Source organism: Xiphophorus maculatus, chromosome 13, assembly GCF_002775205.1.
Source record: "Xiphophorus maculatus strain JP 163 A chromosome 13, X_maculatus-5.0-male, whole genome shotgun sequence".
NCBI lineage: Eukaryota > Metazoa > Chordata > Actinopteri > Cyprinodontiformes > Poeciliidae > Xiphophorus > Xiphophorus maculatus.
The window spans coordinates 25,211,850-25,236,734 of record NC_036455.1 but is presented as its reverse complement, the minus strand read 5'-3'; the positions used below and the strand labels follow the sequence as shown (position 1 = coordinate 25,236,734).

General features: G+C 40.8%; 1 protein-coding gene across 2 annotated transcripts; it reads left to right on the top strand.

The window, feature by feature from the left end:
* Positions 1–11,226: 11,226 nt before the first annotated feature.
* Positions 11,227–14,779, top strand: LOC102231253 (tumor necrosis factor-like). 2 transcript variants are annotated; one of them, XM_023345239.1, is made up of 5 exons: positions 11,227–11,295; positions 11,408–11,556; positions 11,662–11,689; positions 11,913–11,969; positions 13,909–14,779. In XM_023345239.1, the coding sequence occupies exons 2-5, from the start codon at positions 11,491–11,493 to the stop codon at positions 14,376–14,378; spliced, it is 621 nt and encodes a 206-aa protein (XP_023201007.1). In that variant the 5' UTR covers positions 11,227–11,295; positions 11,408–11,490; the 3' UTR covers positions 14,379–14,779. The 2 variants fall into 2 exon arrangements, with proteins under 2 accessions (XP_023201007.1, XP_005804552.1); XM_005804495.2 differs by lacking the exon at positions 11,227–11,295 and having other exon boundaries at positions 11,320–11,556.
* The last annotated feature ends 10,106 nt before the right edge of the window (positions 14,780–24,885 follow it).

Below are 24,885 nucleotides of genomic sequence, written 5' to 3'. Positions count from 1 at the left end.
AGGAATAAAATGTAAAATCCCTTAACCTGAATTAAAAAGGGCAACGTCACTCTGACCAATGAGGGTGTAGGATCAAAGAACCATTCTTACCTAGAATACCTCAGAGTTTCATTCAAACACGTTCTACATTTGAATTCCTGTTTCTCAAGATCCAGAGTTGCTTAAGCAAAGCAAAACAAACGAAATGTATCATCTTGGAAGTTTTGGAGATTTTTGTTTTTTTTCTGTGCTTGAATATTTGTCTGTGCTTAATTTTTTTGTTCGGTTTCTGCTTAGTTTATTTTCTTATTAGATTAGTTTACAGAATAGAATAGAATAGAATAGAATAGAATAGAATAGAATAGACTTTTCCCTCCAATGGGAAATTGTAGCACTGTTGCCTTGCAGCAAGAAGGTCTGGGGTCTTTCTGCATGAAGTTTGCATGTTCTCCCTGTGCATGCTGGGTTCTCTCTGGGTTCTCCGGCTTCCTCCCACAGTCAAAAAACATAATTGCTAGGTTAATTTCTCTCTCTAAATTTCCTAGGTGTGCGTGTGGGTGTGCGTGGGTGTGTGTGTGTGTGTGTGTACATGGTTGTTTGTTCTGTCTGTCTCTGTGTTGCCCTGCGATGGACTGGCGACCTGTCCAGAGTGACCCAGCCTCTCGCCCGTCGACAGCTGGAGATAGGCACCAGCACCCCTCCTAACCCCACTAGGGACAAAGGTATAAGAAAATGGATGGATGGGCAAATTAAATTGTTGATTTTCCGAGTTAATGTTTAAAGCTCCAGTTTATTCTCCAGCTTCTTCCTGTAGCTACACCTCAATAACTCCCTCGTTCCCTAAAGGCTCTTTTTTTTGCTTAACAGTTCCTTTGGTGATTCAGGGTTTGTTAATTGGGAAGCATCTCACTGTTCTGGTGGTTCTGTCCACAGAGAAGTTTATGTAGTCAGTCACACACTCAGTCATGGCATTGATGTCATCTCCATGTGGCTGGCAGAGAGTAGCCCAATCAGTTGCTTTAAAATAAGCCTCGAGTTGCTCTTCTGCTTCCTGTGACCAGTTCCTAACAACCATCTTTCTAACAAGTAGATGCTTCACCAGAGGTTTGTATTCAGAGCAGGGGAAAATAAGATTATGATCAATCCAATCCAATTATTGGATGTGGTGTATAAGTGCATATGGAAGTGTTGAAGTGCAAAAAGACAGACAAACTCAAATGTGCAAAAGGAGGGGAGCTGAGACCTGGCAACAAAACACCACAAGCATCAAGCAGCAGAGTGGACGCTGAAGGCGACCCAGAAGGTGGAGACGGCCAAGTTTGAATGTTCTGTGCTCCAAATTAACAAATCAGCAGCACCTGTAAAGGGGAGGAGAACAAAGACAGACAACAAGACACCTGCAACCCAACCCATAAGGCCCAGGGCCGTAACACCCCCACCCTTAAGAAAAGGGCCCCAAAGGGGAACCTTTAAAAAACTCAAAACAAATATAAATTAAAAATGTTTGGGCTGGTAATATATTACCAAAATTTAGTGTTCAGGATAACCGCCGTCACATTGTCAGCCTCCATGTCCCACAGCCATAAGTTGCTGTGTCCGTCATGTCTGTCACTGGTTAGGAAGACTGGCAGAGAATGGTACAGCAGCTGAAACAGGACTGCTTCAACACCCTCAAGGTACCTTAAGAGGAGAAAACCCACTTACGAACACAGACCTGACACCCAAGTGACCTACCACAGGTTCACAGCCAAATCAAAATGGATTCACCCAATTACCACTCGCCAAAGCAATAACCAGCAATCCAACCAGATTTGAACAGTGTTGTATAAAGTACTGAAATCTCAGAGTCAAGTAAAAGTACAAGTACCTCTCCAAAATATGACTTTGGTAAAAGTCGAAGTCACTGACTGAAATGTTACTTGAGTTAAAGTCTTAAAGTATCTGAAATTTCTTGTACTTAAGTATGGAAATTACTGTAAAAATGGATGTACTCAAGTAATGTAATGAAAAGTACAAGTAAAAAGTAAAACAAAGCAAATGCAGTTTGAATGACTTTTTTATATTTTGGTAAACTTGTCAAATACACTTAAAATAATGTACACAACCAAGTGCAGGCAAAATTAAACCTGCTAATAGATATACCTGCAGGCATCATTTAGTTAAGAAAATTAGGTGCTTTACCTATAGCACAAGGTTAACTTAACCTGCTTTACAACTGAACCAGCTTCTTAGTATACCCTCCAGGACAGAAAATACAAAGTTTTTGTAAGCCTTAAGTTTTCCCTTCAAGTAAGGTCAGTGCTGAAAATGAGAAAAATAAATAGTACAGAAAATGCGGCCAACATGAAGAAAAAGAGCTGTTACGATTACTCTACTTCACAAATCAGTGAATCAGTCAATGCTACAGTCAGTAGGTGGTGCACACAACTGGTCATTATGCAAAAGAAAAAAGAATTGGGAGGGAAATGCAGCTTATTGGCATCTGAAGAGGGAGACCTTTTTTGAAAACCTGGTTTTGAACTTGCATGCCTTTCCTATATTCGTTAAATTTAGTCTAAATTGCTATCGCTATGGCTTCTGTCCCCCCTTGAACAGAGGAGTCTAGGTAGCCTGATACAGTCAACATTAAGCCTAAGCTAAATACACCACATGTGGAACTGAAACAATACCAAACAAAGTTCATTTATGGTCAACGTTTCACAATACAGTAGTGTCTAGTGACCAAGCTATAGTTACTGAAACAGGAGGATTATAACCATTTCATAAGAAGTTACCTCGATGTGTTTCTTCAAGTTGGACGGGGAGTTTTTGTAAGATAGAATTTCCACATCTTCGGGCAGGAATAACATAAACTGCATGCGGTACGACGAATCTTTAACACCCACGAAAGAGTATATTGTGTTTAAATAAGGCCATGGGCTCTCATCACCAGCTGGTGGTTACCCTGGAGCCGTGTCCGACGTAGTTGCAGTCGTTGTGGTCTCCGTCTCCTGCTCCATGTGGCTGCTGCTGATTGCGAGACTTGCTTTGTGTTTAATGGGAGAAGCGAAACAGGTATATCCTATTGGTGGTGATGAACAAGCCCAGGCAAGTAGGCTACGGACTTTGTTCGGTAGCCTACTTGCTACTTGCTAATCAGTAGGTGGGGTCAAAACACTTTGCGTTTCTCTCTCTCGCTTTTTTGTAACGAGTAACTAAACCACACATTGAAAATGTATCGGAGTAAAAGTACGCAATTAAGTTCGGAAATATAGTGAAGTAAAAGTGAAAGTCATCAAAAATTTTCATACTTGAGGAAAGTATGAAGTACTCCAAAATATACTTAAGTAAAGTAGTGAAGTATTTTTACTTCGTTACTATACAACACTGGATTTGAACTGGTGTTACCCGACACAAAAGGTCACAGCAACAAGTGGTCCACTACCACAAAACGTTGCTACACAAGTCAGGTAACCAAGCAAGTGACCAACACAATATGGAGATCGATACCCACAACACAATCACCCTTAGCATGGTCCAGCACCATACTCTCATGGGATTCCAACCAAAACGTGGGCCAACTTCTCCACCAGAATGGTCATTTCACAACCAGGAACAAAGCACACTTTTTCCTTCAACTGAACTTGAAGCTCGAACAAGTCCGTTTACTGCCCACCGGACAATACAGTAACACTCGCCATTAAAGGGGGAGACGAATTTAGACAAAGCTTCAACACACCAACCTCAAACAAATTTAAAATTTCTAAAAGTGCCGATCACATTTCCATGTGACACTCAAGGCAAGATCTTAACTGCTCCTAGCACACATATCCAAGATGTTTTAACCATTAAAACCTCAACCTGATCCATGGTTTATAACGGCAAACAAGTGACAATTCAATGCACAATGAAAACTTCAAAAGCGACCATCCACAGTGTGTCCCCTCTAACTGCCTAGCGAAGAAGCTTACAAACTCATCCCTAGTCTTCGGGAGGCGTAGCTCTGGGTTGCTATGCTTTTAAAAACCAGTGGCACAATAAAGGTGACCAGCAGGCCGTCACCCCCTCGAAACCATGGAATGCTCCTGAGCCGATGAAGAGAAAGGGAATAGGGAAGCTCTACCCACCGTACCTCCACACTAGGAAATAACCAAATTAACAAATCAGCAGCATCTGTAAAGGGGAGGAGAACAAAGACAGACAACAAGACACCTGTAAACCAGCCCATAAGGCCCAGGGCCGTAACAAACATAGATATAGTTGTACGCCAAAAGTAAAAAAAAAACAAAACAAAAACAAACAAATTCAGCCAGTCCACCAACTTACCATCCAGTAACTAAAAATGCTTTAGCATCTATTATATGTTTTATGGGAGCTTCAATCCTTCAGTGTTTATAATAAGATGCTGCAAATTGTCTTTAATTTGTGGTGGAAAGAGGAATATCTTATGCCATTATCTGTTGGGTCATTAGAGCCAGTAACTTCAAAAATCTCAACAAACTGAAAAAGAGGGTAGGTTCTGTTCTATGCACTTTTTTTATCCTCTGGAGATGATTGCGCAAACAAGGATTTTTAAATGTTTTTCATTGCCAAAATGCAAAATTGTGGCAATCTGTGGTTAAAAATGCACAATAATTAGTTTTTGTTTGTTGCCAAAAATGCCACCAGAGACTTCAGGATCAGTTAGGATACTAACTAACTAGCTAGGACTCTAACTGATTAGGATACTAAACAGTGAAACAGAAACAGTAGCATGTTTCAACAGACAAACTCTTCAGAGAAATGCGCATGAATATTCTAATCCAGGACCTCCTTCCTGCAAGGCAACAAGGCTAATGAAAACCCCACTGTGCAGGTGGAGTATACAACAAATACTAAAAGACATGTTTACCTAATGGACTGTATGGTTGTCCATTTGATAGAACTGTTGCCTTGCAGCAAGAAAGTCCTCAGTTGGAATCTGGCTTGTGGTCTTCCTGGATAGCATTTGCATGTGCATGTGTGCTCAACAACATAACTGTTAAAATGGATCATTACTCTAAATAGTCATTAGTTGCAAAAATAAGCGGGGATGGACAATGGATCAATGGAAGTTTGCGTGAATTTAGATTTTAATTTTGATCCTCTCCCCAGAGCCACACAAGACGTAACAGGACTTTCTCACTTCTTTTTATCATCTTCTTAAAAAGATTCCCTTTTTGGTCAATGTAAGGTGTCCTGAGATGATTTGCAGATAAGCTGTGAATTGTTTTTGTGAAGAGGATGATGAGAAGAAGAGAAAATCTGCTGCAATTTCCTGTGTGACTCTGGGGAGAGTATCAGGTCTTTTTTTTAAGATGGTGGGACTTTACTTGTACCATTTTTAGAAACAGGAAAAAGCAACATGATGTGGCACAACAGAAAGGGATTTTTTATCAAGTCAACTTAAATCCTAATTTAAAATAAGGAAGAAGCTGTGTTTGAAAGTGAACTGAGACCACAAGATGGGCAGATTCTGGAAATAACACATCTCTTTCACATCCTTCCTGTGTTGCTCTCAGGTATCCCCCCTCCTACCTACATCAGTAGGAGGGGGGCACATCACTGGAAAAGTATGTTTACTCAATTATACACTGACATTTGAATTCATACAATAAAGGAATACCAGTGTTTTATGATTCATTTTGATGGACTTCCTACACATCTTCTCAAAAAGCTCCATCTTAGTGTAACTTTCATGCATGGATCACAGCAATATATACTGTATATTTTAAAGCTTAAAATCAGTTAGGATTATGTGGACAGTGTGTGTGATTCCAGTTTACAGCATTTTAATAAACCCATTGATGTTCTTTGAAGAATTTTTTTTTTCATCAAAAGGAAAGAATTAGTGCATTATCTTGACATTTTTGACAATGCTGATGGTGCATCATAAGATTTTACAGTGGGACATTTATGACTAAAATCACCAAACTAAAATGAATTAGCATTTATAACAGTGAGGTACAGTATGTATGGAAAGTATTCAGATCTTTTTAAATTTTTCACTCTTTCACTCTGTAAAATCCAGCTTCATTAAAAGCAGAACTCACATTATACTCAAAGGGGATCTGTCACAGGAATTAGGTAAATATGTTACACCACTTAATTTGATAAGAAAATAAATATCCAACCACTCAATATGAAATTTGTTAATTTTTAGCAACAATGATTTATAAAACAAATCACAACACTAAGAAATAATAATAGTTATTCTGATAAATACATCAGTAACCAAAAATCCCTCAAAAAATAATTATAGGTTAGATTTAAATCACTCAGTATATATCAGCAAAAACACCTAAATAATAAAATGTCCAAAATTTCCCGTTCTTTTTAAAGAGAATAATGTCCGCAAAGGAGTTTCATATCCTCAAATAAACAAAACAAAGTCCTGGAGTATTTCTCAGTTTTAATCCAAAGTCTCAATCCGAAATGAAAAATCCAAAATGTCAACACGCCCCCCCAAAAAATTAATAAATAAAAAAATTTAAAAAAAGAGTGGTACCACCAAAAATCCCCAAATGGAAAAGTAAAGTCCTGATCTCACCAGGAGCGTCTTTCTTTCCCCTCGGTTGCGTCCTCTTGCACCGGGCGGCGTTTCCTGGGTGCGAATCTAGGACGAACTTTGATTGCTGTTTTATCTCTTTTCTTTAATTTTTTTTTACTTGTTTTAAACATCTAATCAAGTTAAATCTCCCACTGCACAGATCTGACAGTGTGCGTCTTCCTCTCCGGCCGACGCCACGCCCCTTTTTATTCACTCATTTCAACCACGTCTAAAACCAGCATGAAGCTGCACAAAATCAGTTTTAAACAGTAGAGATTTGGAATAATTTTAACAATGAAATAACAGCAACTGTTCTACAAAACAGTTCGATACAGTTTCTCTTTTATGTATTTATTCAGAAAAAAATAAACAAACATAATGGTTATCTTTTTTTCATTGCAGACATTTATTAAAATCAAAATATTCATATTATTTTCCATGAATATAGACTCAACATCCCATCTTGACAGAAAAAACAAGAAACGTAGAAATTTGCAAGGATCAATACTTTGCAAATTTGAGCAAAGGGTCAGTACTGACCTTCAGTCAATACTGACCCTGAGTATTGAGGGCCAGTGTTGAGTAGAAGCTCCCTTTGAGCTGGTACAGTCATGAGTTTTCTTGGGAATGATGCAACAAGATTTTCCACACCTGGATTTTGAGATCCTCTCCAGTTCTGTCAGGTTGGATGGTGAACGTTGGTGGAGCCATTTTCAGGTCTCTCCAGAGATGCTTAATTGGATTTAGGTCAGGGATCTGGCTGGGCCAGTCAAGAATGGTCACAGAGTTGTTCCAAAGCCATTCCTTTGCTATTTTAGCTGTGTGCTTCTGGTCATTGTCTTGTTGGAAGGTGACCCTTTGGCCCAATCTGAGGTCCTGAGCACTTTGGAAGAGGTTTTCTTCCAGGATCTCTCTGTACTTTGCCGCATTCATCTTTCCTTCAACTGCAACCAGTCGTCCTGTCTCTGCAGTTGAAAAACATTCCGAAAGCATAATGCTGCCACAACCATGTTTCACTGCTGAGTTTGTATTGGACAGGTCCTGAGCCTGGTATGTGTGATTTCCTCCACATATAAAAACCACATGCGTGGAGAAAACCACACATACCACTTAGAGTTAGCACCAAAAAATTCAATCTTCGTCTCATCAGACCAGAGAATTTTATTTCTCATAGTCTGGGAAACTTTTATGTATTTTTTGGCAAACTATGCAGGATTTCATATGTCTTACACTGAGGAGAGGTTCTGTCGGGCCACTCTGCCATAAAGCCCCACTGGTGGAGGGTTGCAGTGATAGTTGACTTTGTGAAACTTTCTCCCATCTCCATCTCTGGAGCTCAGCTGCAGTGACCTTTGGGCTTTTCTCCCATGATTGCTGGGCGGCCGGGTCTAGGATGAGTTCTGGTTGCCCCAAACTTCCTTCCATTTAAGGACTATGGAGGCCACTGTGATCTTATGAACCTTGACTGCTGCAGAAATTATTCTGTAACCTTGGCCTGATCTGTGCCTTGCCACAATTCTGTCTCTGAGCTCCTTGGCCTTCCACCTCATGATTCTTACTTGCTCTGACATGACCTGTGAGCTGAGTTTATATATAGACAGGTGTGTGCCTTTCCTAATCAAGTCCAATCAGTTAAATTAAACACAGCTTCTTCATTGGACTCCAGCTATGGTAGAACCATCTCAAGGAGGGTCAGAAGAAATGGACAGCATGCGAGTTAAATTTAAGTGTCACAGCAAAGGGTCTGAAAATTCATGACCATGTGATATTTCAGTTTTTCTTTTTAAATACATTTTCAAAACTTTTTACATTTCTGCTTTTTCTGTCAAGATGGGATGCTGAGTGTACATTCATGAGAAATAATATGAACTTATTTGATTTTAGCAAATGGCTGCAGTGAAACAAAAAGTGAAAACTTAAAGGGATCTGAATACTTTAGATACCCACTGTATGTTACAACATGAACATAATATGTGTGTGTTACTTATGAACTGAGAACAGTCTACCATGTATGTGCCTGGTCACGTTTTGTAAACCATGTTTCTTGGACTCACTTTTGACTTTTTAGTGTTACAGCTACTGGTGCATATCAGAAATCTGTCCGTCCTGACCAATTTCTTCCCGATATATTTTTTTATGACCTTTCTGTGTATCACTGTTCCTGCTGTGAGCCCTGCATTATAAAATGACAGATGTAAATCTCTGGATTGTGCAATCATATTTGCACAGCTCATTGTGCCTAAACTTTTAAAGTTGTGCAAGCAGTCATCAGCTGTTTTATTGCGGTTCTGAGTTATTTGGTAAAATTTCTGTTCTCTGATGGGGACTTTTGAAAGGTCATTTGATTCTTGGTTTCTTTTATCACATGAACGAATAGAAAGCTTAATAATATGGTCACCTGAATCTTTGTTGCATGTAAAATGTTATTTTTCCTTTAACAGCAATGCTTTTGTAGCTTTTCTGGTAACAATCACCATTTTATTAACATATCCACTAAGAGTAAATTGTCTAAAATACTGACTGAAGTATGGCTGTAGAATAACAGTTCACCCTGTAGTCAGTAAGATTTGCAATCGTTCTGCAGACAGTTGTCATGGATGTAATGTGTTTTACTAGAACTATTTCCAATGTCTGTTACTTTTATCCATGTATTTATTTTATTCTAACTCTGTTTTGAGAGCCATGCAGTCCCTGTCAGTTAACAGTTTGGTATTCCATGTTTTACTGAAGGTGACTTTGACGTGTAGACATGAAGCTGACCAGAGAACCTGTGAGTGACAACTGTCTCTTCTTTAGATCTTGACATATTAAGTTAAATATGTCAGGACAGAGGCAGGCCTCGTGATTGATCAAATTGATCAATTATCAATTATGAAATGATCAATTATCAATTATCAAATTGATTAAAGTCTTGACAATTGCCAGTGATAATAAAAAGATCAGCAAAATACAAATTCTTATTCTTCAAATTCTTATTCTTCATGCAGACAGCATTAAAATGCTGTCTGCATCGTTTTAAACTGTGTGATTGTGAGCGTGAGTGGGAATAAAAATAGCAATAGGTATTTTGTTCCATATAACACAGTAGGAGTGTAACAGGTAAACCTTCTATGGATGCAAACTCAACTAAAAACCCACCTGTATAGGATTGTATTTGAAATGCAGTCAATTACAAATTTATTGCTGGAATCTGACTTAATGTCGTGTTTTGATTGTTGATTCTATGTTACATTGTGCTTCTGTGTTTGATATGATGTAAAGCACTTTGAAATGCCTTGCTGCTGAAATGTCTATATAAATAAAATTTTATTGATTGATTGATTTAAACATTTTATCTTATAATGTCTCCATAAATGGATTTATATATTTAAAAAAAGCACAGACATTGGACCATAAATGCAGAAAATGATTGGTCCTACCTTCCAAAACACTCACTCCTGTGAATATGAAAGATTCATACTCACCTGATTATGATAGACTCATGACGTTTTCTGTCAAATATTTAAACTCCACAGCTGACCAGAACAATGATAAGAACTAAGTTTTGCTCATAATTGAGAAACTTTAGCCTGTACCCTTAAGTTAACCTTTCACAATGTAGTAATTTTATTCAGTGTTTGCCTGTTACACATTAAAATCAAATTGCTCACCTCACAAAATATTTGTACTTTATGGTAAATAAAGAAAAATAAATAATCATAAAATGAAGCACAACTTTACACTTTTGTTGAAAGTCACAGGTGGACAGATGAACTGTTACTTCAAATGTAATATCCCTTTTCTTAAAGCTGCTCTGATCCCTCAATATGCTGAGGAGAATCATGATACATTTGAGAACTTTTTTGGTCAATTATGAAAAATATTTTGATTGATAATATTATAGTTATTTCATGCCATTTCAATGTGATTCAGATGGAATATAAGCGACAACATTAAGCACAAATTAAACTTAAATTGTTCTGTGATCACAAGTACCTGAGACTTCATGTAGCACTGGCCTCACTGAGTTTCTATACAACCGTTCTCAGGGTGTTTCCCCCTTCACACACGGGGAACAAGTGCTTCCTACAATAGATAAAAGTATTTCCTACAATAGATAAAAGTATTTCCTACTATAGAAAGTACTTGTTCACTGTGGGTGTGTGAAGGGGGAAACCCCCTTCACACATACACACACACAACTTATATACTGTATACAGTACATATTATACAAATTGAAATGCTGAGGTTTTTTTTTCTCAATATCCATATGATAAATAGTGGTAACTAAAATGTTGTTGTATTATCTGGAGGAGTGTTTCAGGTCTCTGAATTAAAGGAAGGCTCTAGATGAGTCACAGTTTTACATTGAGGTCTGTCTATTTTAAACTTTGGGGAAGTGACATATTTCTCTCTCTGAGTAGAACATCAGAAAGAGTTCATTTTTACTACTGTGATAGAATTTATGCAGACACGAAGTTTTTGTGATGTTTTTAAACACCTGTTGATGACGGTGTGTGTGTGCGTGTGTATGTGTGCTCGAGAAAGAGTAAGTGTTAGATTCTGCTAATTGTGTGTGTCTGTTTTGTGGTGTAAAATGGTTGCGACACAGGTCTGTGTGTGTGGTTTAGGTATAACTCAGTCAGAGGTTTGTGTAGGCGTGTTCTGGTCCACATGAGCCTCCCAGGTTCTGGGTCTCTTCCTTATCAGCTCTCCACTTATTCACGATGAGTGACATCACTGGAGTTTCCACCAACAACAGCTTTTAAAAGAGAGTCTCACAATATCAGGTAAGTAGAAGAAGAGGAGTCCTGTTAGCATACATTTACAGTTTGACTTGGACTGAAAGCAATAACTTACTCAGAACAATGGAGAGTGAATTCAAGGTGTTACTGGATGCAGATGCCAGCACAGGGACAAGTGATCAGACTCAGACATCCACGAGAGTCAAAACATTTCAAGTGTCCAGACTTACCTTGGCCCTGATGGCTTTCACTCTCTGCCTTGCTACTGGTGGTGCTGTTTTCCTCTTCTCTAATGCTCGTGTCAAGGTGAGTGTTGTCTTCAAAAAGGGTCAGAGGCCTGCAACAAATAGTTACTACATCATCTGATCCCACCAAAGCTAACAGTGTCTCTTTCTCTGTCTTCTGACACAGAGTGAAGGATCAGACGAGGGAAGCTCTGGTGGGTAGTTCTCCTTAATTCTTTAACACATTGAACTTTTATGAAGTTGTAGTTAACAACAGCATCTATTGTCTAATCTATGTTTTACAAGTAAATATTATATACCTGAACTTTTATGTATTATTTTGTTACGTAGAGATTTGTTCCTTAAAGGGATAATGTCCCAGAAAAATGCTATTTTGCATCCAGAAGAGGGCTGACATTTTTTCCTTTGATTTTACAGCTTTTCATCACGCCTTAAGACAAATTTCAAACAGGAGGGCAGCCATTCATCTAGAAGGTAAGGACCAGGCACCTGCAGGTGTGTGTGTGGGGGGGTGGGGGTGGGGGGTGATGGGGGGCTGGAGGAGGCTTGATCCCATGCTGCTTTTACCCTTGATGCCCTAAGTGCTATTTTGGGGGTTTTTAGTTTTGTTTTATTTTTTGTTTTCTTTTCAATAATGTATTTATTTTTTATTACATTTTTAATCTGGACAATAGTATTTAGCTAAACAGAGCAATTTAGCTAAACAAATTACTCTGGCTGCCGTTGGTCTAATAATGACTGAATGGATTCTCAGTTCCTCTGCCTCCATGTTGTTATGACACCAGGTCAGGATGAGGGAGGGGAACTGTGCCCTCTGTCAGATTATGGGCAAGAATATATTTTTCAACATACACTTGTTTGTAAATTAAAATGTAGGTCTGATGTTGAAGTTTTCCTTTATTTTCATAATTGTCCTCACAATAGCAGGACAAAATCCTCCTCACCCCTAAACATAGAGATGGCTCAGCTGCAGAGAAAACTTCTGACTTTAATGTTATCATTCTGCTCCAGTGCTGGACCAAATGCCCGGTTCGCTCCAGGCAGCCTGAGTCAGTCTCACTGCTGTGGGTCAGAATCAGATATCCTGATATAAAGAAACAGTAACATGACCGTCACCGCGAATCCGACGCACCTTTTAGTTCTCTGCTTCACTTTAATCTAACGTTACTATCAGGCAGGTTCGCAGTTTGCACTGCTGCTGAGAGATCATAAAAAATATATCCATGAAGCTCGGGCAACCAAAACAGTCTCTGTGGTGCTTATTACAAACTGAACAGTCAGTAAACAGAAAAGCTTCGTCTGACGATCTGTCCCAGTTACTGCCTTATAAATGAAATCTCCATAGGTCCCTTGCATCCAGTAGAGAGATGCACAGCGCAGCGGAGCAGTTCTAGCTCCACCTTATTTACTGTGATGTATTTGTGAACAAACTGAGCTCAAACATAAAGATTAAAGATAGCATCAGATTGTAGCCATGGTAACACATCAATCAATCTATCAATACGATTTTTTTGTACATAGGTTAGGGTTAGACAAAGTAAACTTCCTAATTAATTCCTAAATGTATGTTTTTTTCTCTGCCAAAACCATTAAATAAAAATTAATAGCATTGTCATTCTCAATAAACAAATGCTAAAGTTTTAGACCTATGATCTGTGTTACAATTCAAGCATTTATAGGGGCCCTAGACTGTGTGTAGACCTTTGACAAAAATTTTTTAGGTCGACCAATGAAGACACTGTAACAGAAATTTCTCTCAACCTTACAATTCTAGATCTCTTAGAGATGCCTACATAGAAAATTATGTAGAGTTAACCCCTCTGAGCTTTTTTTGATCTTTAAAGCAGCCTGTAGCAAAGTTGCAATGAAGATTAAACAGTCAGGTATTAAGGTCTATTAAATAAAATAGCAGTAAAATTACTTGTTTCATAACATGCTTCATAACCAGCAATCTTCTCTCCTATGGTCTGTCTCAGATCAACACAATCCTCCGGCACAGTCAGCAACATTATACCAGTCAGGGAAAACATAGACTAAATTTGCTTTGATTATCCCCACATGACATTGACATAATATGATCCAAATAAATATTAGATTCTTGATTAATATGGGTTGTTGTTATTTTGTTGTACGGTGTTTTGCTCAGTGTGCTCCTGCCCCTCCAGGTCAAGGGCAGGGGCACAGCCTGGTAAGAACAAACTGCAAAGTGCAGTCTATAGCTACATTAAAACCAGAGGCAAACAATATGTATAATTCTGTTTGTTTATTTATATAAATGATACAAAGGGATTTTTTTATGGTTTTATCTCCATAATTAAATTTATCTTTGGTAGTTTTTCACTGTCTACAGGAGGGTATTATAAGTGCAATTACCTGATATTCATGTTCATTTTCATGCCTGTGTTTTAAACAGGAGAACACGACCCCGCCATAAATACGTCAGTGAAGTGGATGAGCAAAGTGAACCAGGCACACTCTCAAGGAGGTCTAGAACTAAAAGACAATGAGATTTTGATTCCTCATAATGGCCTCTACTTTGTTTACAGCCAGGCGTCGTTCAGAGTAAGCTGCAGCAGCAATGCTGATGACCTTATTTCCAATCACATGATCCACCTGAGTCACACAGTGAAACGCTGGTCCAGATCATTTGGCTCTAATGATGAGAGTTCCTATCGGACCCTCTTGCATTCAGTTCGTACCGTGTGCCAGGGTACAGCCAGTAAGGATCCAGACTCAGCTGGAAGCCGGTTCACGGCAGTATATATGGGAGCAGTATTCGACTTAAAGAGTGGGGACAGACTGAAGACGGTTATGGAAGAGAAGATGCTTGAGAAACTTGAGGAAGATGCAGGGAAGACTTATTTTGGTGTCTTTGCCTTGTAAAGAGAGCTTAAAGAGGGCAGTAAATTATGACATGAACATACATGTGGTGGTAGAGTATGACCCTGTTGCATAGAACCAAAAGAAACTTTTGTTTTGTAAGTTTTACATTTACAGATCAACCAGTGAGTGACAAAAAGGCCTATTAGAAAAATAATGTCTGATATGTTCAGACATCCAGGCTACAGAACTATTTATTAAGATATGCCATTTTTGTATCACTTATGTTGTGTGTTTTTGCTGCTAACTAATTGTTTCACTACAGCGTGGCAATGATGTGTAGACATATTTATTTATTATTATAATTATTTTATTTATTTAAGTATTTATTCTTTTTTCTCTTATTTTTGTAAGTTGGTGTGTTTTTCTGTTGACTAAATCTTGATATATATTATGGTGTTTGTGGTGCAAAGCACTTGAATAAATTTTTTTTAAAGATTACAAACTCTGATGATTAGACTTTGCAGTAGTAGTCTTGTTCTCACCTGTTTATCGCTTGATCAACCAGTCAGGATGAGGTTTTTGTGCTTTTTTAAAACAGAAGGATTTCTGGGAAGGCTGCAGAGGCTGCTCTTTTCCCAATGAAACCACTGAGCTGCCAGAAGAAAAATGCAGTTAACTAAACACCAGCTAAAAATACATAGACACATAACAATACACATTTAACTTTGAAAGCACTGTGATCAGTTGTCTTATGCAAACAACACTGCACTCGATTGGTCAAAACATGTAATACAACAAACAATGTCATGATTCTTGTGGTTGGCTCTGTATATTTCTGAGTTTTTTTCCCTTCAAAACGTGTTTGATAACATTTGACAACAATAATTAAAACTTCTGACCTGCCTATATATATATATATATATATATATATATATATATATATATATATATATATATATATATATATATATATATATATATATATGTATATATATAAAATATATCAAAAAAATGGCGCCGGCTCAGCTGGCTGCCTGCAGACACAGCTCCTGTCATGTGCTGTAACTGCAAAATAATTTCCCTGCTGGGATGAATAAAGTAAAAATTATTAATTATTATATATATATATATATAATATATCAAAAAAATGGCGCCGGCTCAGCTGGCTGCCTGCAGACACAGCTCCTGTTGTGTGCTGTAACTGCGAAATAATTTCCCTGCTGGGATGAATAAAGTAAAAATTATCAATTATGATATATATATTATTATATATTATTATATCAGCAAAAACATTTTTATTATATATATTATATATATATATATATATATATATATATATAAATTGGCAGGTCAGAAGTTTTAATTATTGTTGTCAACAGTAATAAACACAGTTAAAGACTTGTTGGTGAATTAATTTGTTCCCATGTTATGGAGGGGGAATGGTTTATTTCAGGCAGCTGAAATATCCATTTTCTCTCCTCCTCCCCCCATAACTCTGGCATATACAGTGCAAATGTTTTCGAACTTACTTGATTTATTGTTGATGATGAAAGGAATAAACACAGTTAAAGACTTGTTGCTGAATTAATTTGTTCCCATGTTATGGAGGGGGAACAGATTATTTCAGGCAGCTGAAATATCCATTCTCTACTCTCCTCCCCCCATAACGTTTGGGAATAAAGAGCAACTGTTGCCAAATTCTCAAATATTGTTATGTGTGATAGCCTGTAGTATACTAGAAATTTCCTTACTACAGTAATCTGTCATATTTTACATTATAATGGGATTTACCAGAAAGTCCACGCTCTCGTCTTTTCAGGAAGTCTTAATTTTTGTGCCTTGCTTTCAGCCATCCTCTTATATCAGCAATGAAAAATTATAAATACACACTACGTGTTGAAAAACTGTGTTTTGGTGACTGACTTTTATTTCTGTCAGGCGTAAGTGACAAAAGTTGGAAAAAGACCGATTCACTTTGCGTTTAAAATAACACAAAACAGCGTAAAAAGACCTCGCTTATTTAATTATTTTTCAATTTTGTAAACAAGAGCTGGAGATGATCCTCCTCTCTGGCTCCAGTGCGCGCTCCCGACACACGGGAACAGAATTTCGCAGGAATGTCGCTAGGTTAGCTCACGTTCAGCTTCCGTAGCTCCGTTTAACCACCTGTTCGATTCGCTCTAATGGGCAGTCCGCTCCAACTCACGATATTGATGACGTTGCTAATGTCAGCTCAAAATAGGCTGTGACGTGGCTAGATACGTGAGCGGCTTTACATTGTGACGTCAACTCTAATTTGTTATTGCAGTTGGCATCATTTGCATCAACTTCTTCACCAAGTGAGCAACTTGGGTACATTTACTTTGGAATATTTAAGATAATTTTCTCTGCCCCAGAAAGAATTCCTGAGGTGAATTTAAGCCAAAGATCTGACAAAATGAGTTACATATCTGGAGCTATAAACCTCATTGGAGCTGGACTGGGATTTTACAATGCCACTGAGTCCAATCTAAGACTCAACACTGACTTCAGTGCCTTAAGGAATTATGGGGTTCAGCAGAAAATTGGAAGCTTGACTTCTTTCTGTCCTAACACGCAGCAGGATAACTGCTCCACAATAACCAGGATGGGCTTAGTGGAGAAAACCAGAAGATTTGCCCCAGGAGGGCCAATGACTGACATAGAGAATCAGAATAGAGGACATATAGGATCTGAAACTAGATCACCTTTGACACAAACTGAACTTAATGCTTTTGAGATCAATTTGCCTCCAGTCTCCTTGGCAGATTTCATGAATCCAAGCTGGAACCGGTTTCGATTCAGACAGAAGCAGGCATGTCCACTGTTATTGGTTGTGAACTCTGCAGAGTTCCTTTCTCAACAAGGAACCAGGACATGTCCAAACCAGGCTGCTAGATGCCCTATCACTTCTCAAACTTACAAAGAAATAGCTAGTAGGAATAAAAAAATAATGGGTACTAGTGTCAAACCAAGGGATGGAAGAAGTTCATCAACAGATGATGTTGTGGTGATTAATTCCTCTTCTTGTGAAGTAAATAAAAAATCAGGAAAACAGAAGGACCAACAAACTACAGCAAAGACCACAAACCACAGGGATGAGCAAACTGACAGACTCACAGTTATACAAAAGGAAAATGTGAAACAAGAGAATCTGGTGTCCAACCTTTCTTCTAACTTTATGTGTGCTGCTGTTTGTCTAGATGAGTCTCAAAATGATGATGATGACCAGCAAATGTCCAGGGATCAAACTGAACCAGAACCTCCTGCTCAGAACTTGAAATGGCCATGGAAGATTTTCAAATACATTGAAAGTATTTTTGGCAAAACTTGCAAAGAAATGTCACAATTTTTAAACCGAGCAAGAAACATTATTGTGGCCACATTTCAAACAACAAGGATCAGATTTGCAAGTTTTTTAAACACAGCTCAAATGAGAATCAGAAATGAGTTGCTTGAATGGACCGTCTCTGCTGCAATAAAAGAATATTTTTCTTTTGTAGTAGAGAGAATCTGTCACCTTGGTTCTGAGATCGCTACATCATTCATTTCTTATTTAAGGATTGTTTTCAATGACATAGAAGAAAGATATTCAAGCATTCAAAACAGAGTGGTACAGTTCTTAAGCAGAGTCAGAGATAGAATAGATGCTGTCAGAACAGGACTCATTGCTTATGCTAACATTGCCCTAACAAACATCATGGAAATTTCCCAAGCAGTCAGAGACAGAACTGAATTGATGTTCTTTAGGCTACAAGATGAACGAGTTCGTTTACTTGACAGAGTCCTTGAGCTAAGTTTTGACTTCAGTCTGGCAATAGTTCAAGGTTGCCAGGATGGTTTCGATGTCTCCTTCACATTTGTTGCTGAAGTATTTCAGTCAATTGGGAGATATCTTGCATATTTTTTAAATCAGACCTCAACAAGAACCAGGATTGCCTTTGACACAACCAAAACAAATATTTCCACCTGTGTCAGTTCATTTCGAGCAAAAGTATATACTGCTCTGTGCACACTTAGTGTTTTGAGCAGCTGGGTCAAATTAGTTTTCAGTAGGCTCTACAGATCCGTTTTAAATACATATCTTCAAGTTAAGGCGGCCTTTGACACAGCTAGAGGGAAACCTCCAAACACAGATGAAACGCTAAATGATGACTCTCCTGAATCCTGAATTTCTTTTTCCAACAGTTCTTTAAAAGAACACTATATCTGTGGGGGGGAGGCTATATATATATATATATATATATATATATATATATATATATATATATATATATATATATATATATATACAAACATGCATACATACATACACATAGATATATACAGTACATACATATATAGACATATATATGTCTATATATGTATGTATGTTTGTATATATATATATACAAACATGCATACATACATAGATATAGATATATACAGTACATACATATATAGACATATATATGTCTATATATAGACATATATATGTCTATATATAGACATATATATATGTCTATATATAGACATATATATGTCTATATATGTATGTATGTATGCATATATATATATATATATATATATATATATATATATATATATATATATATATATATATATATATACATATATGTATGTATGTGTATATACTGTATATGCACGTACGTGCATATACAGTATATATATATATATATAAAAATTCCCTTCTCACCCACCTCAGAGGTTCTTATCCTCTGAGCTCGGGTCCTCTACCAGAGGCCTGGGAGCTTGAGGGTTCTGCGCAGTATCTTAGCTGTGCCAAGGACTGCACATTTTTGGACTGAGATGTCTGATGTCGTTCCTGGGATCTGTTGTAGCCATTGGTCCAGTTTGGGGGTGACTGCCCCGAGGGCCCCAATGACCACAGGCACCACTGTGGTCTTCACCTTCCAGGCCCTCTCCAGTTCCTCCCTGAGGCCCTGGTATTTCTCTAGTTTCTCGTGCTCCTTTTTCCTGATGTTGCAGTCACTTGGTATTGCTACATCTACCACAACGGCTTTCCTCTGTTGTTTATCCACTACGACAATGTCTGGTTGGTTCGCCATTACCATTTTGTCTGTCTGGATCTGGAAGTCCCACAGGATCTTAGCTCTGGCGTTGTCTGCCACCTTTGGGGGTGTTTCCCACTTTGATCTCGGGGTTTCCAGTCCATATTCTGCACAGATGTTTCTGTACACTATGCCTGCAACTTGGTTATGTCGTTCCATGTACGCTTTCCCTGCCAGTATCTTGCACCCTGCTGTTATGTGCTGGACTGTCTCAGGGGCCTCCTTGCACAACCTACACCTTGGATCTTGTCTGGTGTGGTATATCTGGGCCTCTATTGCTCTGGTGTTTAGGGCCTGTTCCTGGGCGGCCAGGATGAGGGCCTCTGTGCTGTCCTTGAGTCCAGCTTTTTCCAGCCATTGGTAGGATTTACTGATATCAGCCACTTGGGTTATTTGCTGGTGGTACATCCCATGTAGGGGCTTGTCCTCCCATGATGGTATCTCTGGCACCTCAACCTCCGTTCCCTGTTGTCTGAGACATTCACTGAGCACATTGTCTGTTGAGGCTTTGTCCCTGATGTATTTATGGATCTTAGTTGTTTCGTCCTGGACTGTGGTTCTCACACTCACTAGTCCTCTGCCTCCTTCCTCGCAGCTCGTGTACAGTCTCAGGGTGCTGGATTTGGGATGGAACCCTCCATGCATTGTTAGTATTTTTCTAGTCTTAATATCCATGGCTTTTATCTCCTCCTTTGGCCAGCTAATTATTTCAGCAGGGTACCTGATTACTGGCAGGGCATAGCTGTTTATCGCACGGATTTTGTTCTTGCCATTGAGCTGGCTTCTCAGGACTTGCCTTATTCGTTGGAGGTATTTAGCTGTGGCTCCTTTCCTTGTGACCTCATCGGGGTTGCCATTTGCTTGTGGTATACCTAGGTACTTGTAACTGTCCTCTATGTCTGCTATTGTTCCTTCTGGGAGTGAGACCCCTTCTGTGCGGATGACCTTCCCCCTCTTTGTGATCAGCTGACCACACTTCTCTAGTCCAAATGACATCCCAATGTCCGTGCTGTAGATCCTGATGGTGTGGATCAGTGAGTGGATGTCTCGCTCACTCTTCGCATACAGCTTGATGTCATCCATGTAGAGGAGGTGACTGATGTTGGCCCCATTTTTGAGTCGGTATCCGTAGCCAGTCTTGTTGATAATTTGGCTGAGGGGGTTCAGGCCTATGCAGGACAGTAGCGGGGACAGAGCATCTCCTTGGTATATGCCACATTTGATGGACACTTGTGCAAGTGGTTTGCAGTTGGCTTCAAGGGTGGTTTTCCACAGCCTCATCGAGTTTGCAATGAAGGCTCTCAGAGTCCTGTTGATGTTATACATCTCTAAGCATTCAATGATCCAAGTATGCGGCATTGAGTCATAGGCTTTCTTGTAATCAATCCAAGCCATGCACAGGTTGGTGTGTCGGATTTTGCAGTCTCGGGCAACTGTGCGGTCTATGAGGAGTTGGTGTTTGGCTCCTCTGCTATTTACACCGATACCTTTCTGTGCCGTGCTCATTTGTTTATCCATTTGTTTGCTTATCTTGGCCGCTATGATGCCTGACATGAGCTTCCATGTTGTGGAGAGGCAGGTTATTGGTCGGTAGTTGGGTGGGACTGGACCCTTTGATGGATCCTTCTGGATTAGGATTGTCCGCCCTTCAGTTAACCATTCAGGGTGAGTCCCACTTTGTAGCAGCTGGTTCATTTGGCCTGCCAGTCGCTCATGGAGGGCAGTGAGTTTCTTTAGCCAGTAGGCATGGATCATGTCAGGCCCTGGTGCTGTCCAGTTTTTCATACCTGTTTTTTTAGCTGACTGGATAGCTCAATAGATAAGGCATCAATATATAACCCGAGAGGGCGGGGTTCGAATCCAGTCAGGGTCCTTAGGCAAGACCCTTCAAGCTACTGCCTACCTTATACCATGAGAGATACTAAAATGCATAACATGCCAGCTCAGACGCCCGGCCAAACAAGGTCTGCGTCAGGTGTTGGGGAACCAGAGCACCTTGATGACAAATGGGCTACTGGAACAAGACGGAAATGGGCGAGAGATGAAAATGTGGATCTGTTGGAATGCTACTACTCAAGTAACCCTAATCAGAGAGTTTACATGCAAAGACTGGTGAAGGAATGGTTACTTCGACATCCCCAGTCAAGCACTAAGCACTAAACAACTAGTAGCTCAGTGTTCCAACATCCGCAAACGGCAACTGCTATCACAACTTGAGATTGACGAGATACAACACAAATGCTACGGCAAAAAGGAGGAACCTGGATGTCAGAACTGTGGGGACTTAACTACAAGTCCCCACCCAGTCAGGGGATACACGGCCCCATTGAGCGAATCAGAGCTGAACTCCCATCTCCGGCAAAACTTCGAACACATCCCGGGGGAGGTGGGGGACATGGAGTCTGAGTGGACCATGTTCCGTGCCTCCATTGTCGAGGCGGCCGATCGGAGCTGTGGCTGCAAGGTTGTCGGTGCCTGTCGCGGCGGCAACCCTCGAACCCGTTGGTGGACACCTTCGGTGAGGGATGCCGTCAGGCTGAAGAAGGAGTCCTATCGGGCCTTTTTGGCCTGTGGGACTCCGGAAGCAGCCGATGGGTACTGGCGGGCGAAGTGGCATGCGGCTCGGGTGGTTGCTGAGGCAAAAACTCGGACGTGGGAGGAGTCTGGAGAGGCCATGGAGAAAGACTTCCGTACGGCTTTGAGGCGATTCTGGTCCACCATCCGGCGTCTCAGGGGGGGGAAGCGGTGCAGCACCAACACTGTTTATAGTGGGGATGGTGTGCTGCTGACCTCTACTCGGGACGTTGTGGGCCGGTGGGCAGAGTACTTCGAAGACCTCCTCAATCCCACCAACATGCCTTCCATTGAGGAAGCGGAGCCTGGGGACTCTGGGTTGGGCTCTCCAATCTCTGGGGACGAGGTTGCCGAGGTGGTTAAAAAGCTCCTCGGTGGCAAGGCCCCGGGGGAGGATGAGATTCGCCCGGAGTTCCTTAAGGCTCTGGATGTTGTAGGGTTGTGTTGGTTGACGCGACTCTGCAATATCGCATGGACATAGGGGGCAGTTCCCCTGGATTGGCAGACTGGGGTGGTGGTCCCCCTGTTCAAAAATGGGGACCGGAGGGTGTGCTCCAATTATAGAGGGGTCACACTCTTAAGCCTCCCTGGCAAGGTCTATTCGGGGGTCCTGGAGAGGAGGGTCCATCGGATAGTCGAACCTCGGATTCAGGAAGAGCAGTGTGGTTTTCGTCCTGGTCGTGGAACACTAGACCAGCTCTACACCCTCGGCAGGGTCCTGGAGGGTGCATGGGAGTTCACCCAACCAGTCTACATGTGTTTTGTGGACTTGGAGAAGGCGTTTGACCGTGTCCCTCGGGGAGCCCTGCGGGGGGTTCTCCGGGAGTATGGGGTACCGGGCCCTTTGATACGGGCTCTCAGGTCCCTGTATGACCGGTGTCAGAGTCTGCCGGCAGTAAGTCGGGCTCGTTTCAGGTGAGAGTTGGACTCCACCAGGGCTGCCCTTTGTCACCAATTCTGTTCATCACTTTCATGGACAGAATTTCTAGGCGCAGCCAAGGTGTTGAGGGGATCCGATTTGGTGGCCTTAGGATCTCATCTCTGCTTTTTGCAGACGATGTGGTCCTTTTGGCTTCATCAGATCGTGATCTGCAGCTCTCGCTGGAGCGGTTCGCAGCCGAGTGTGAAGCGGCCGGGATGGGGATCAGTGCCTCCAAATCCGAGGCCATGGTCTTGAGCCGGAAAAGGGTAGAGTGCCTTCTCCGGGTCAGGGGGGGTGTCCTGCCCCAAGTGGAGGAGTTTAAGTATCTCGGGATCTTGTTCACGAATGGGGGAAGAAGGGAGCGGGAGGTCGACAGGCGGATTGGTGCAGCATCTGCCGTTAAGCGGGCGTTGTACCTGTCCGTCGTGGTGAAGAAAGAGCTGAGCCAAAAAGCGAAGCTCTCGATTTACCGGTCGATCTACGTTCCCACCCTCATCTATGGTCATGAGCTTTCGGTCATGACCGAAAGAACGAGATCGCGGATACAAGCAGCCGAAATGGGTTTTCTCCGTAGGGTTGCTGGGCTCTCCCTTAGAGATAGGGTGAGAAGCTCAGTCATCCGGGAGGGACTCAGAGTAGAGCCGCTGCTCCTTCACATCGAGAGGAGCCAGTTGAGGTGGCTCGGGCATCCGGTCAGGATGCCTCCTGGACGCCTCCCTGGTGAGGTGTTCCGGGCACGTCCCACCGGGAGGAGGCCCCGGGGAAGACCCAGGACACGCTGGAGGGACTATGTCTCTCGGCTGGCCTGGGAACGCCTCGGGATTCCCCCGGAAGAGCTGGAAGAAGTGGCCGGGGAGAGGGAAGTCTGGGCCTCCCTTCTGAAGCTGCTACCCCCGCGACCCGACCTCGGATAAGCGGAAGATGGATGGATGGATGGATGGATGGATGGATGGATGGATGGATGGATGGATGGATGGATGGATGGATGGATGGATGGATGGATGGATGGATGGATGGATGGATGGATGGATGGATGGATGGATGGATGGATGGATGGATGGATGGATGGATGGATGGATGGATGGATGGATGGATGGATGGATGGATGGATGGATGGATGGATGGATGGATGGATGGATGGATGGATGGATGGATGGATGGATGGATGGATGGATGGATGGATCTGAACGAGACAGCTGCTGACCTGAGAGAGAAAATCATGACCCGAATGACAACCAGACCTCCTCGGCGCCAATTACAACGGCTGAGTGAAGTACCATCAGAAAGCCTCATTGAGAATGTGAATGCAGCATTGAGAACGATCCCTACCAACACCATAACAGAAACCAATGAGCTGATCTACAACTCAGCATCAGTGATCCTTGAGATACTTGGCTATAAGAGCAGCCATGAGACCCAATACCCACTATGGAAAAGACGGTTAGAGGCTAAAATCAAGGTAACAAGGAGGGAGGTGAGCCAACTGTCAGAGCTCCACAAGGGTACAATGAAAAGACCAGTACCCAGAAAGTACTTCCAGTTTGCAGTTGGCTTCAACCACCCTTGAAGCCAACTGCAAACCACTTGCACAAGTGTCCAGTTTCTCATATATATATATATATATATATATATATATATATATATATATATATATATATATATATATATATATATATATATATATGCATACATACATATATGTCTATATATGTATGTATGCGTATATATATATATGTACGTACGTACATACATACATACATACATACATACATTTATTTATTTATAGAGTCCATCCCCCAGCAGTGAGGAATGTGTACAAAAACCATAAATAGAATTTACACCTGTAAGATAAGAAACTCCTGACTGAAAATTAATGCTATATTGTCAGCCTAACGGCATAATTGCCTAAGTCTTTAGGCAATTATGCCGTTAGGCTGATGATAGTCATATCATCATGTTCCGTAGATTTGGTTGTGGTGCT

Coding starts and splice junctions, on each gene's coding strand:
- LOC102231253 (XM_005804495.2), top strand. CDS start 11,374: ATGGAGAGTGAATTCAAGGTGTTACTGGATGCAGATGCCAGCACAGGG. Junction 11,557..11,661: donor TCTCTAATGCTCGTGTCAAG/GTGAGTGTTGTC, acceptor CTTCTGACACAG/AGTGAAGGATCAGACGAGGG. Junction 11,690..11,912: donor ATCAGACGAGGGAAGCTCTG/GTGGGTAGTTCT, acceptor TTGATTTTACAG/CTTTTCATCACGCCTTAAGA.